At 54.2% G+C, this 13,703-nt stretch overlaps 5 protein-coding genes across 5 annotated transcripts; 1 reads left to right on the top strand and 4 right to left on the bottom strand.

Annotated features, from left to right (window-relative positions):
* Nucleotides 1-117: 117 nt before the first annotated feature.
* On the bottom strand, nucleotides 118-1,760 carry B0T23DRAFT_389498 (ClpP/crotonase-like domain-containing protein). The gene has a single exon (XM_062837811.1). It carries the CDS (start codon nucleotides 1,738-1,740, stop codon nucleotides 265-267), a length of 1,476 nt encoding a protein of 491 aa, XP_062688833.1. The 5' UTR covers nucleotides 1,741-1,760; the 3' UTR covers nucleotides 118-264.
* A 231-nt stretch (nucleotides 1,761-1,991) lies between these two features.
* On the bottom strand, nucleotides 1,992-4,905 carry B0T23DRAFT_346581 (uncharacterized protein). The gene is made up of 3 exons (XM_062835973.1): nucleotides 4,640-4,905; nucleotides 4,450-4,533; nucleotides 1,992-4,377 (listed from the first exon to the last, which is right to left on the bottom strand). Exons 1-3 carry the CDS (start codon nucleotides 4,659-4,661, stop codon nucleotides 2,198-2,200), a joined length of 2,286 nt encoding a protein of 761 aa, XP_062688834.1. The 5' UTR covers nucleotides 4,662-4,905; the 3' UTR covers nucleotides 1,992-2,197.
* Nucleotides 4,906-5,274: 369 nt separating this feature from the next.
* B0T23DRAFT_245273 (uncharacterized protein) lies at nucleotides 5,275-6,479 on the top strand. The gene is made up of 2 exons (XM_062834107.1): nucleotides 5,275-5,375; nucleotides 5,470-6,479. The coding sequence occupies exon 2, from the start codon at nucleotides 5,479-5,481 to the stop codon at nucleotides 6,184-6,186; it is 708 nt and encodes a 235-aa protein (XP_062688835.1). The 5' UTR covers nucleotides 5,275-5,375; nucleotides 5,470-5,478; the 3' UTR covers nucleotides 6,187-6,479.
* Nucleotides 6,480-6,696: 217 nt separating this feature from the next.
* On the bottom strand, nucleotides 6,697-9,746 carry B0T23DRAFT_389502 (HAUS augmin-like complex subunit 6 N-terminus-domain-containing protein). The gene is made up of 2 exons (XM_062837812.1): nucleotides 9,631-9,746; nucleotides 6,697-9,569 (listed from the first exon to the last, which is right to left on the bottom strand). Exon 2 carries the CDS (start codon nucleotides 9,308-9,310, stop codon nucleotides 6,773-6,775), a length of 2,538 nt encoding a protein of 845 aa, XP_062688836.1. The 5' UTR covers nucleotides 9,311-9,569; nucleotides 9,631-9,746; the 3' UTR covers nucleotides 6,697-6,772.
* A 755-nt stretch (nucleotides 9,747-10,501) lies between these two features.
* B0T23DRAFT_325399 (uncharacterized protein) lies at nucleotides 10,502-11,044 on the bottom strand (the record flags this gene model as incomplete). Its single annotated transcript, XM_062835505.1, has 1 exon — nucleotides 10,502-11,044. One exon carries the CDS (start codon nucleotides 11,042-11,044, stop codon nucleotides 10,502-10,504), a length of 543 nt encoding a protein of 180 aa, XP_062688837.1.
* Nucleotides 11,045-13,703: the final 2,659 nt, after the last annotated feature.

Raw genomic sequence — 13,703 nt, forward strand, 5'->3', positions numbered from 1 at the left:
AGGGTCCCTGAGAGGCCCTGACAATTACTTCCCCGCATTCCGCTAGTTCCTTATAGCCCCAGGCTACCCTACCTCTACCCCACAGCGGGCTCTTCCCTATCGGTTTCGTGCGGAGTAAGATTGGCGATGATCCGGGGATGGGAAGTGGAGGACGGTGCCCTGAATACCTAGTATGGACGCGGATAGATCAAGGGACAGGGAACAATTATTGAACGGAACATACGATAGGTATCCGAATTGTTTGACTAGTCTTGAATATTGCAATCATAGCTTACTATCCTTCCAAACAGGCTTCCTCTTCTCTACAAAGCTCGCCACACCCTCTCTCATATTCTCCCCCTTCTCCAGCCTCCTATACATGCCTCCCTCCAACACCGCCGTCGCCTTCTCCGGTCCCATCCCCTCCCAACCCAGTCTCAAGCCCTCCTTACTCGTAAGCACCGCATCAGGCGAATTACTCGACACCTCCTCCGCCAGCTTTACAGCTTCCTCAACCAGCGCCTGCTCGCCGCTGACAATAAAATTAACTACCCCCCACCTCTCCATCTGCTCAGCCGAGTACCTATTCCTCCCCAACAGCGACATCTCAGCCGCCCTTTGCTTGCCCACCGTGCGCACGAGACGAGGCAATGCGCCAGCAACGGCAATAACTCCCACTTTGACCTCGGGCAGGCCGAACCGCGCGTTGGAGGAGGCAATGACCATGTCGCAGTTGATGACCATCTCCATGCCGCCGCCGAGACAAAGGCCGTTGACAGCAGCAATGATGGGTTTCTTGCCTGAGCGGTTAGAAAGCCCACCAAAGCCGGCATTGAGGCCGAGGTTGCCGACGCGCGAAGAAGACTCGTTGTTCGCAACCCGTGCGGCGGCGGCGGCCGCCTTGCGAGAGGCAACGGTGCCGTAACCACCGCCGATGCCGGTGTTGATTCTGGCGTCATCCACATCGCTAAGATCCCTCTTCGTAGTCTCCTCGGTTAGATGGGCGGCGCTCTCGATGGCCTTACGCCTGTTATCGACCGTTCCATATCCGCCTCCAATGCCTGTCGTCAGCTTGTCCTCGTCCTTCATCTTGCCATCCCTAGCGCGACCCTCCTTGACAATCCCCTCCGCGAGCGCATCCGGCTCTTCCCCAGATTTCTTACCCTCCGCCTTCCGGAGTGCTTCCCTCCTCTTTCCCAAAGTCCCATACTGTCCTCCATGCTCCACCCCATCCACCAACCCCTTTCCTCCTCCTCCATAGTCCTTCCGCTTCTGCTGATCTTGGAACTTGCTATGCAACTCATTCCACTCCTTCAGATCTGCGCCCGCGCAAAAGGCGCGCCCCGCACCCGTGATCACCGCGCACCGCAGCGCCGGCTCGGCATCGAACCAATCCCACAGCGCGGCGAGCCGCTTGTGCTGGGACGTGGGGATGGCGTTGAGCTGGGCCGGGCGGTTGAGCGTGACGAGCAGAACGTGCGGGGCTGGGAAGGAGAGGAGGGTGTTGGGAACGGAGGGAGGAGGGGTTTTGAAGCTTTGGGTTGGCGTGGACATGGTTGGTATTGTTGTTCGGCAAGTGTATTGGTTTGGTGGTGGGTTAAGATATGGCCCCGAGTGGTAGATGACGTAATTGGATTGTTTTGGCGAGTATCTCAGGGCTTGATGTTTACTTGATGTTGATTCCAGTGGACGAGGTTGAATGCTGGGGTGTCGTGATGGCAATGAAATACACCTTGGAAAAGATAAACCGAGCAAAACCATGTGAAATTCGAAAATCAACAACTAAGGATTTTCAATGAACTTATATGTTAACGAAGGACAACGCCCAAATGCCGACTGAACCCAACCCTATTGGATCACTGTATCAAAGTGGCTGCGACTCAACCCAGGACAAGTGCGGGCAGATGGCGCAACCCTTGGGTTTCCCCTCGCTGCCCGGGTAGATCTGGGGGCATTTGCCGAGGCACATCAGATCAACGAACCAACACCAAGACCGCGTACATTTCGCTGAGAAAAAAAAAAAAAAAAAATATTCAATTAGCGCTTCCAACGCCTCATGCTTTGTTGGCTATTCTTTCCTACAAGCATGTGTTTTTTTACAATGTAAATACCACAAGATCTCTAGGCCTTGATCCTTCGTGGATTGTTTCATGGCCCTCAACAGAGGCCATACAGGACCGAGGAACAAACCCGCTGTCGTTGGCTCCCAGACATTCTCTTAAGCGGGCAAACCGCGCTTCTCGCTCTCCGTAAAGAAAATCACCATCCTCCACAACTTCTTCACCAGATCCTCCGCATCTTCATCAAGAGCCTCGCCCAATGTCTCCACCAGCTCGGCGGGCTTTTGGTGCTTGCGCAGGTGCTCTTCCACCACGTCAACAAGGAATTGTTCTTGTACTCCAAGATACTCGACCACCTTCTTCTCCACAAAAGGCCGAAGCTTTTCGCTGATGATGGATTCTTCGAGGTAATCCCACTTGACGTCCCAAGCCCAGAGCCCGTCCTTGTCCGCAGGGATCTCCTGCGCCAGAGCGCGCACGGCCTTTTGCAAATCCTCCTCCGACATGGCCTTGGTGTCGGTGATGGGCTCGAATTTGATGGGGACAAGTTGCCGCTTGGTGGTCTGCTCCTGTTCCTCGTCGTCCAAAAGGCCCTCGACTTCGGCAACAGTCCTGCGGGCGCCGGCGGAACGCTGGGCTGCCTTTTGAGCCGCTGCACCGAAGGAAATGGTAAACCGCTGGGGGGCAGCCGGCGCCGCAGCTGGCCGCCTCTCCATCTCCTCGGCCTGCCGCTCGAGGAAGGAGTCGGCCATACCCCTGGCTTGTTCCATCTCTGCTTCGGCCTTGCGCCTCTCGTCCTCCTCGGCCCGCCTATCCATCTCATCCCGTGCCTGTTCGTCGTTGCGCTCCTGTAGTCGTTTCCTGACCCAGTGCGCGTGGTCGCGGTAGTACATGTGGTGTTTACGGGCTGCCTCACGCTCATCGTCCCAGCTCTTCTCCCTCTCGAGTTGTTCTTCCTTTCTCCTGGCGAATCCTTCGGTTTCCGTCTTCTCGCGCTCCTTCTCACGCTCGAGAGCAGCTGCACGTTGGCGTTCACGGTTCACCCATTTCCTTTCGGCCTCCAAGTAAAGCTTTTCCTCCTCTGCCTTCTGCTTGTTAACTTCGCGTTGGTATAGCTCGTCATCATCGGCATCGGTGTCATCCTCGTCCTTGAAGTTATAACCGTTTGATGTGCCGCCACCGACAAACTCGACACCTCTGCCTTGTTGCCCACGAGGTCCTGATGGCGCATTAGGCACACCACGCGGGCCCAGCGGGACATGATTTGAGTTCGCCGCATCCGTAGGCGGAGGTGAATCCAGGCGTGAGATGCGTGGCGCTCCATTCCTTTGACGTTCCCTTTCCTCGAATTCTTCTTCCCGGCGTAGACGCTCAAGGTCGCGCTTGTTGCTCCTATCTCTGAAAGCAGCGATCTCGGCGGCAACAGTCTCGCGCATCTCGGCTGGAATATCCGCCAGCTCGTCCTCCTGCGCCAGCGGAATGTTGATAACCTCAACGCTATCTCCGGCAGCATTTGTTCCGTCGGCCATAGTAGTGTCTCCGTCGGCATCCTGTCCAGTGCGAAGACGCGGGTAAAAGAGGTCTCGAACAAACTGCTTGAGCGCAACCTTGGCCTCACCTAGTTTCGCCTCAAAGGCCGCATCCTCCCCTCTCTCCTCCTTGCGGGCCTCAAGGTACTTTGTCGTGTTGACGTCAACCTCGACCTTCAGCTTGACCTTGTCGATATCGGCGGCGAAAGCCTCGTCGTCATCTTTGGGGGGCTCGTTCTCGGTCGGTGTTTGCTTCTTCACAGGGACCTCGAGATCTTTGAGTAACTCCACAGCAATCGCTAGCGAATCGGGGTCCTCATACTGTGCAAAACCAAACAATGCTCCCTTGCAGTCCGTCAAGTGGGAGTGCCCCGAGTCCCACCTCCGCAGCCTGCCGACCGTGTGGAGCAGCTTCTGGACGCCTTCCTCGCCGCCGAGGCCGTCGGGAATCTTGTGCAGGAATATCGTTCGTAATCTCTCCTCGGGTGTCGGCGGGACAAGGTTCTGGATGCTCTCTCGCAACTGCGCGCGGGACTGTTCGACGCGATCGGAGCCGAGACCTGGACGGTTCGCACTGGTCGGGGTATGCGAATCCTTTCGGTCGTTGCCCTGGGGCATACCGGGCTTGTTGGGGAGCGAAGAGGCGCCCAGGCGGATGACGGGGGCATTGAAGTTGATGTTCAGGTTTGGGGGTGGTTGGAACGAGGCAGGTAGGCCGCTTGGTCGATTAGCTTGAGTAGCAGGAGGAGGCTGCTGGACACCAGGAGGTGGTGCCAATCCGGGGGCAGAGGACATGCCTGGTGGAGGACCTATAGACAGGAATAGGTTAGATGACATGGCCGAATGAAAAGGGAGGAGCTGTTTCGGGGCAGGAAGCTTACCTAGACCGGGTGGCGGAACCATGCCCGGGGCCATGGGCACACCTGGGTATGCGGCAAAGGTCGGTGGGGGGCCGTAGGGCGGCGCTTCATACAGAAACGACATTGTTAGTATGTGCCTGGCGCCAATATGACAAGGACCATAATCGCAGGCGCGCATAGAAACCAGGGCGACGTCAACAATGGGACATACCTCCATAGGGATTAAACGCCATGATGAATTTGGGGAAAGTTGGCTGTCGAAGAGGTCTTGGGGCTGAGGTGGGTAGTCGTAATCTCGGAGTTGGAGTTGGTCTAAACTCAAAAAGATCGGTACAGATCGGTTCGAGATGCGGTATACGTGTTGTTGACTCGAACGGAATATAGTCGGTTAATAGCTGGTGGGTGTTGGTGGTGCTGGAAAGCGGCAGTTTCCAGTTTGGAGGTGCATGGGAAGGGAAGGAATTGTTGTAAGTGTTTGATGCCGTTCGCCAAAACTTCAATCGCCCCCGGTCACTGGGTGACTTCCGCTTGCGTGGACGCGCACCGGCAACCGCACTCAGCGATCCAGTTGACTGGGGTCCATGGCACTTTGACCAACCTGACTGGCGGGCGGGAGCTCTAAACTTCCTGGAAAGCTCCACGCTCGGACTTGCACTCGCTGCAACCGCGACCAGCTGCGACGCTGCACAACTGTGGCGCAAAAGGCTCAACTGATGGGCTTCAGCCTCAGAAAGCAAGACCTCTGCCAGCTGGTTGGCGCAGAAGCCCGGGCCACAGTCAACCGGCAACTCGGCGGAGTGGACCGGCGCGCTAAGTATGTAGCAGCAGACGCCGGGGCCCCGAACCGTGCCAGTCGCTTGGTGGGAGGCTTCGAGATTCTGAAAATCGACCGCACGATAAGCCGCTGCCCTCTTTGCGACCGAACGGAGTAGTTCATGACCAATTGAGTGAGTTACTTATCCACCCTCTTGCTTTCTCGGTCCCTATACTTTACTTTCGTCCATCAAAGTTACTAACTGTCACTTCTCACCATGTGAACAGGCCAGCATCATGGAGCTCCGTTCAGCACTCCAGTCCGTCTGCCGCACGACGGCAGCGGCCGCCTCCGCCAGCGCCCGGTCCAGCCTCGCCGGTCGCCATGCCTTCTCTACCAGCGCCCGCGTCCAACTGCAGCCACCGCCCAACCCCTATGTCTCGGGCAAATCGCGCATCGAGACTCTCCGAGCGGCTCTCTCGAACCGGAAGCCCGCCGCCGGCGCCGCCGCTGGTGGTAGCCCTGGCGCTACCTCTTCATCCTCTGCTCTCCCTCCCCGTCCTCCCACTGCCAACGACAGCCCTTGGTCGATTGTCGATGCCATCAACAAGGATAGCAGTAGCAGCACTTCCTCCTCCTCCTCCACCTCCTCCTCCGGCGCCCTCTACTCCTCCTCCAAGCCCTCGCCCATGCAGACCTGGAACGAAACCGATTTCGAGACCCGGCACATGGCTCCCCAGCAGGAGCTCAACATTCGTCTCCGCCCATCAACCGGCAGGACGTTCTACGTGTCCGGACATCAAGATTTTGCGGGCGCGCTGAAACAGCTGCACAGGACGGTTGCGGCGAATAAGGTGAAGAAGGACGTGCGGTTGCAGAGGTTCCACGAGCGTCCGGCGCTCAAGAGGAAGAGGAACCTGAGAGAGAGGTGGAGGGCTCGCTTCAAGGAGGGCTTCAAGGCCGCGGTCAACAGGACCTTTGAGTTGAAGAACCAGGGGTGGTAAACGAAGCCCTGGGGGGGAACAGAGGGTGGAAGATTGGGAGAGATTTCGCGATTTGAGCGGGGCTGTAACGGATGGAGATGCGACGACGACGATGACGACGACGACCAAATCAAACCTAGACTGGATGGGGGGGGAAACAAAACTAGAGGTCGGTCGCATCGATGTATCATCACCAAGCCAAAATCTGTTGAGACCCGAAAAGGAACCCCGCGAAGAGAAAAATTTGTACAGTATCCAGTCGCGGATTCCTGCGATTAATGAATGAAAGCCTTAAAAAAACAAGCTAACCAGTTAATGCTGTGGGTGATGGAACTGGTTAACCAAGATTAGTAGCCTTACCACCGCCAGCATGAGGGGGACCTAGATATCTAAAGACTCAAGAACTCCTGTTGAACCTGTTGGACATGGTGATTGCCTAGGATTCAACGTATCTTGGAGCATGACTCAGTCAATACAGGTGTGCAAGAAACATTCCAGGTTGATATTCACACAATTATTCCATCACTAGTCACAGCAGAATTACCTCCTTTACTATATGTAGCTAAACAGTGGCAAACTAAGACACAGTTAGGTACCCCTGATCACCTTACTCCCACTCCCCAAACCCTCCTCCATCTTCCTTCCCTGGCGTCGGACCTCTTGCAATCTTCGGCCTGCTCCTAAACACAGCATCGTAATCCACATCCTGGCCCGCACTAAGCAGTTCCTCCGCCAGCAACAGCGCCGACTTTCCTTCTTCTTCTTCCTCGCCCATGGCAGGGAAATATCCGCCCTTTGATGACGGCGGGGCCAGCTGCTTCGACTTGCGTTCCGACCGTCTCCTCTCCATTTGAGCCTTCTTTTGGGCGGACTCAAAGTTGGCCATGGAACGACGCGTGCGGGTCATGAGATCTTCGTAGGTTGATGCCCCTCCTCCTCCTCCTGCTCCTCCTGTGCCGTTGTGGCTATCGCCTGGTGTACCTGGTGTGCTTGCTTTGTAGGGACTGGAGATGGTATGTGAGCGTTTGTGAGACGCAGAACGAACAGGCGAGAAATATGTATCTTCTTCCTCATATGCGTCGCCATAGGCGTCATCGTTGTCGGCAGCGGCCTGCGAATTGCACTGAGCAAGGGTGAGGCGGGTGCGTTCAGCCAGTGAAAGTATGTACCGTGGTTTGTTCAAGGGGGAAGGTGAGGCGGTATTGACGGACGCCAAGATCTGGTCGGCTAGTTGTTGTGGTTCGGGAGACGGGTGAGAGCTGAATTGTCGGCGAGTTCCCTCAGTCGGTGGTGTGGGTGGCCGGTCACGCCTTTCTGGCTGCTTCTCCTTAGTGGAGATCAAAGATGGCCTACGGCGTGGGGGCGAAACTGCAGACTGAGGCGGTGTTGGGTTTGTAGCTTCTTGTCTTTGCTGATTCCTTGTTAGACAAGAGAAGCCCTCGGCTGCCTCAAAATCGTTGGCATGTTGTGATGAAAGAGTCGCTGATTGTCGCGACCGTGTTGGAATTCCAGCGAAGACGGCATTTGAATAGGCCAGTGGTTCTCCATCGTCGTGGACACTCTTCGGCTTCTCCAGTATAGGTTGGTATGACATATCTTCGGCTGCTGTAAACTCCCGTCGACAGGTTCGAGCAGGTGCTGCGGCAAGGTTCCTATCGTCATCATTAACATTGGAAATCACATCCGTATCAGACTCCTGTCGTGGCGGCTCTCTTGGCCTTTGTAACCAGGATGGAATATTGGATAGCTTAGGGTCGATATTAGATAACTCGGACTTGAAGTCATTGAGTAGTTCTTTGTATTCGCCCCCTAGCTCAATAGGTGTTACAGTTTTGAGGAGAGTAAGCCTTCGCGCACTTCGTCCGCGGTGCAAAGCCTCATGTCCCCTGAGTCCGAGATCGATTCCCTTCGGATTAGGCTGTGGGGCGGACTCTTTGGTCGTAGAGTCCTTGCTGGTTTTTCCGAACATCTGCTGACGGAAAGTCTGCCATCTCTGGAGTCTTTCCTTCTGGCTCTTCACTCTGTCGTCCAGCTCGTCCAGCAAACTATCTGACTTGTCTTCAAGCTCCGAAATGCGACCAGTTTGAACACGGTGCCAGACTCGATCAAAAGGCGCCGACAAGACACCGTCGATTCGGGTGTTTTTGTCACCGTGTAAGAGTGTCTCCAACCACCGCTCATTACCCGACCAGTTATGTCGCACAGTCCGCCATACATCAAACTTCACATCGTTGGAGATCTCTCTCCCGGCATTTTGGCGTCTCCTTTGCGAAGCTTGGACTCGCTGTCGTCGATCAGCAACGGTTTGCTCTTTGATTCTCAACAAGTTTGAAAACTCTCTGTATCGCTCTCTCGTCGCTTTCTTGTCTTTCAAGGTACGGCAGAGAGAGGCTCTATGGGCGACTATGAGAGCTGTGAGCTCTGATCGGTCACCAGAGTAGCCACGATCCTCGAGTGCCAGTGCTTGCGCCAGGGCGGGATGTCTTCTTCGTGGGTCATGTAACTGCTGCTCTGCTACCACTTTTTTGAGTACAGCCGACGAGAAGACGGCCAGAATCTCCTCGAATCTGTCTCCCTTGCACTCGTCGAGCATTGTCTTGCGCACTATCGCATCCCGGCCAAGCACGCCGTTCTTCTTGGCCTGTTCTAGGCTCCGGACGAGAGCGGCGCGCAAATTAAGGGATTGGACGTTTTCGAGAGGCGGAAAGAAGGGCTTCAGCTTGTTTCGAGTTTCTTCGGGGTCCCATAGGTTGAAGAGCTGATAGAGAGCCCACTCAACGCACTGAATGCGCTTCTTCTGACCTTGCGCTGCATCCTTTACGCTGAAGGTGGCCGTATTGATATCGGGCCAATCCGGGAGCAAGTCCAGATCCAGCAATCGAAGGTTGGTAAGAAATAAGGAAATGTTGGAAACATTGGAAGCATTAGACGTGTTTGTAGTAGGTTTGGTTGTCGATGACGGCGGGCCGGTCGCGCTAGTGACGGAGCTGGTGTAAGTGGTGTGACTGGCGTGACTGGTAGCCGAAGCGGTGCTCCGGGAGAATCCTATAGGTTTGCTCAAGCTGCTGCTGCTTGTCCCAGCCGAGCGGACAGTCTTGGTGCGAGAAACTTTGGAAGAAAGACTGGCCATGGTGACATTATGCATCCATCCGTTGTATGGCACTGAGGCTGTCTTTCAGTCAGATGTGGAAAGGTAGGAAGCTGAAAAAGGAAAGATTCGAAAATCTGGAAGAAGGCCGATGAAAGTGGGCGTGTACACGTATGTACGTAGTAAGCACCGAGTACTAGCAAGGGCAGCAGCTTCTTGAGGTGAAGCTACCGTAAACAGTCCAGTTGTGACAGACGGAAAATGGCGTGTCGCAGTGTCCGAGACCTTTTCTTTGGCTTCTGGAGTACATGCGCTACTGTAGTACTCGTATAGTAAGTCAATACCAAAGGAAGTATCAAGATGGCTTGAATTCATACGTTACAACGAATTGAGCCATACGTGTAATGGCTGCCAACTCAGACGTGTTAAGGTACCGCTCAGCTGTAAGCTAACGACCGGACAGTACCTACCTTTGTTGGTCGGTTCGCCAACAAGGAAACTGGCAACAGCGGGCATGTGAGGTCGGGTGTAGTGATTGCACTGGTTGGTCGTTCCTCTGGGTGCCATTAACATTAACTGTTGCGCATCGCGTGGGAAAGCGACAGCTGTTTCCAAAGTGAGAGGTTTGTCAGCACCGTAAGGAAAGATGTTTGGAAACAACAAAAGCAGTCTCGAGGCGATGAAGAGGCGACAAGGGAGGTGGGGGGAGGTTCCTTGAATTCTGATGATGGAATGCGCGAGCTTGGAATCTCCAATCAGAATGTGCGCAATTCTTACCGCATCGTTGTGCCGGGGGTTAGGGTTATGGCATTGACTTGGTTGAGGCCAGTTGCCCGCATTCGCTTTTTCAGCTTGCGAATCCTCACTTTTACCACAACCAAGATAAACACATCATATGGAGTACACCAGCGACTGCGAAATGGACTGTCTCAAGTCTACAACCTCTTTGAACCATCCCACCATTTTCGTTGACGCCTACCGGCTAGTTGAGCGTGAGCCTCCATCTTAACTGAACGGACACACTCGCAAATTCTCATCTACCGCCTTCTCGAGCGTCCATCATGACTTCTTCTTATTCTAAGGAACTTCCCGCGCATCCTCGGCTGTAATTGACACCGAACTCCTACCCATCTCTCCCAAAGTTCGACGGTGTTGCACTTTCTCATGAAGCGCAACCCCCCACTCACAACCCTCACTCAACGCCCTTTCCATCGCCGACAACGACCTATCGTCTGCCTCTGCCCTCAATCAGTCCTTGTCAACCCGCGGTGTCGGTTGAGCGCTCTCGGTCAGAGACTCGTTATTCTCAACAACCCGCTTCTCCTGGGCGTCAGAGGTAGCGGAATACGGCCTCATCTCCATCGTCTGCTGCATGGTTGGCTGCACGCTCTGGACGCCGCAGACGATCCGTCTTGACTCCTCCTTTCGAGTCTTCTCCATCTCATATACCTCATCGCTGATGCAAGGCTCGCACGAGATGCAACTGCACCCGCAGCATCCAGCCTTGGATCTTCCTCTGGACATGTTTGAATTGCAGCATGTCGTCCCTCGGACGATGGCGGGAGATTGGGCGCAGAGGTTCCATAGGGCGATGAAGGGCCAGAAAATGAAAGCGGCAATGAAGAGCAGAGTCGAAACAAGTGTCGACAGGAAACTGCTGTTTTGGAGCGTGGGCGAGCGCCGACGGGCTTCTAGTGGTAAGAGGTGATGGTAGTAGACTGCCATGCCGAGGGAGGTGAGACCCCACGTGATGCAGGCCACGACGATGACGAATATCTCGGAGAAAAGCATTGTGATGGATGGCCTCTTCTTTCTTGGCTGGTATTTGTGCTGTGCTCCTGGGACTAATGCCAATGCTGATGCTGATGCTGATGCCGATGCTGGTATATGGGTATTCGAAAATGAGGGTGCGATGAAGGTGAGATCCTGCTATCAAGAACTCTCTCGACTGGAAAGCAGTGGCAAGGCACTCAAGATATATAACAGCGACATCAGCAGCCAGAACGATAAAACCGTTGGCGAAGCTTTTATTGTTCCTTCCCTTCGCACGGATTTTGTGCAATATCGCAACGGCCGAGGCAAGATAGGTCTCGGAACGGGAGGGTCTGAGACACTGCGTGGTACGCAACCTGTGCTGAGCTTTTACCCTCCATACCACGTTTCTGGCACTTGGACTCAACGACGTGCTTGGACAGAAGCAAAACGGTCTCCGAGACAGTTTGATCGATTTGTACTGTACACTCCCTTACATCTTGCTACTGACGGTACTATTGTGTAAGACTGATGCGAGACTTTGCTAATTCGGGCGTCAGCTCAGAAAATCTTTCCAGGTTTGGAACCTTTCAGCTTTGTTACTTGCTGAGAAAGCAGCGGTATCGTGCATATTGGCAAATTACACCATAGTGTTATGCTTGGGCAATCGCGACATTGGGAATCGCTATTCCAAGTCCCAACTTTGGGGGGCTCAGCTGACTGGGTAGGGCTGACTCTATGTGCAAGAAGTCTGCCTGGAGTTGATACTTGCACATTGATCTGCGCTGTTGACACACGTACCGGCGTTGATGCCGACATGCGGCCCCATCGGGAGGCCAGAAACAACATATGCATTGCAGCAAACATATCTTGAGGCCCTTCATGTACGGCGCCTGGCGCCGTGTTCGTGCAACCTAAGGTCACCGTTGACCCAGATGAGTTTTGCCAAACAAAACAGACTCCATCGTCCCTTGGTTCCAGTTTCACCATGTGGAACGTCAGTCACTGACCCTCATCTACGGAGCCTGAATCCAAGAGTGATTGGACAAAGACGAGCGTCCAGCCCCAGATTCCCATCTCTTCGGTTCCGGGTGAAGCATAATAAGACCTTGGGCCGATCGTTATGTCCTCTACTGCAAGGTGCGCAGAGCAACACTTTTTGTCGCCATGGGACATATACTTTTTCTGGCTTGGAGAGGTTGACTTGCACACTCTTCAATCCTCCATCCAGGCTAGACAGGCATGATTCTGGATGCTGGGGAGGGTATCATTCCAAGCACATATCGAGCTCCCCAAACCTTAAACTGGAGTGATTCCCGACATTTCATATCCGCTTCCCCAGAGCCACCGCAAGGGGAACTGCTGTCGGGTACTTTACACCACATGCCTCCCTCCTCCCTCCCCCAATTCTAATCCTCAAGTCGAATCAATTAGAGGGTTAGGGTCCAACGTAAGGGAGAAAAGCCGCCACCTGAGGTGTCGGTTCAGACTCGGGCGCTGGAGGGTCGTGGCGATCCACAATTTCGGCAGCTAGCTGGTGAGCCCCACTCCAGGCCGGGGGAGATTGGACGAACATGTCACAGCGGATCGCTGCAGCATGCGGTTGCCGCCAAGCAGTGGCAGCCCGCCAGGGGTCATTCGTTTTTGGCTCCGTTGTTTGAGCCCTGTTTTTGAAGACCCAGTCGACTCCATCATCACGAACCAAGAATCGGGACGGGACTCCCATCGAACGGGGATCTCATCAAAGTGGAATGGAGGAGAAGCGAAGTGGAGAACTTGGGAAGTCCTGCCACTCATGTCAACCTCATGCTTCCCGCTCGTATTTAACGAATGATGCCTCGAGAATGCTTGGTTCATCTTGGGTCCTCCTCGTGTTTCACTTTCCGACAACAAATCCTGCCAAAGCATGGTTCGACGCTTGATGATTGGGAGATCCGAGGCGGCATTCCTCACGTATGAAATCTATCGATTTGATCCTCTGTTGAAACATCTCAAGATTCCCATCCACATGTCCATGGGTGATTGATGGACATGATGAACAAACGGTGCGCTCCGGATGTAATACATTTCCTTATTCTTGAACCTGAAACTCCTGATGAGGTGGGACGGTGAGAACCTATGTATTACAATATTGTCTTGAGGATTGATGGCGTTTGATCAACCGCGAAATGAGTGGACGGTGGTATTAATCATCTGGGCCTTGGTATACCTTGGCGCACGCAATTGAGCCTCCTTCAGTTCTAGCCCATCTTGTCCAAATTGTCCATCCCAAAAAAGCTTCTCAGGCTCCTCAGCTTTGCACCAGTCTAGCGGTCCCTATGTACAGTAGAAACCCCTGAATCTGCAACTCATCCGGGCGGGCAAAAAGATTTGCACTTTCTGGGTGTTTGTAGTTGGGGGATCTGGTGCACAGACCATGAAGCCCCCTCCGGCCACTTGAAGACGCTTGGCTATACTAAAAAGTGGGACCTTGGAGCCTCGGTAACCGGGTATAAGTGTTCTCTCCCACCAAAGTTGGACCCCTGTAATTGCAAATCCTAGCCAAATCCTTTGCACTTTGCAGTTTGCAGTTTTTATATGGGAAAACAATTCCGGCCGTCCAAAAACTTGCACTTTGTGGGGTGTTTGCACTTCCAGGGGGTTGCACTTCCAGGGGTTTCTACTGTACCGTGGTCCCAAGCAATGCACCAAGTCACAG

The sequence above is a fragment of the Neurospora hispaniola genome (genome assembly GCF_033458365.1).
Source record: "Neurospora hispaniola strain FGSC 10403 chromosome Unknown B0T23scaffold_9, whole genome shotgun sequence".
NCBI classification, from domain to species: domain Eukaryota; kingdom Fungi; phylum Ascomycota; class Sordariomycetes; order Sordariales; family Sordariaceae; genus Neurospora; species Neurospora hispaniola.

Excerpts from the sequence above, each read along its gene's own strand:
- B0T23DRAFT_389498 (XM_062837811.1), bottom strand. The coding sequence starts at position 1,740 with ATGGTTTTGCTCGGTTTATCTTTTCCAAGGTGTATTTCATTGCCATCA.
- B0T23DRAFT_346581 (XM_062835973.1), bottom strand. The coding sequence starts at position 4,661 with ATGGCGTTTAATCCCTATGGAG. Across the intron at positions 4,534-4,639 it reads GGCGTTTAATCCCTATGGAG|CGCCGCCCTACGGCCCCCCA; the intron begins GTATGTCCCATT and ends TTCTGTATGAAG. Across the intron at positions 4,378-4,449 it reads GGTTCCGCCACCCGGTCTAG|GTCCTCCACCAGGCATGTCC; the intron begins GTAAGCTTCCTG and ends TCCTGTCTATAG.
- B0T23DRAFT_245273 (XM_062834107.1), top strand. The coding sequence starts at position 5,479 with ATGGAGCTCCGTTCAGCACTCCAGTCCGTCTGCCGCACGACGGCAGCG.
- B0T23DRAFT_389502 (XM_062837812.1), bottom strand. The coding sequence starts at position 9,310 with ATGCATAATGTCACCATGGCCAGTCTTTCTTCCAAAGTTTCTCGCACC.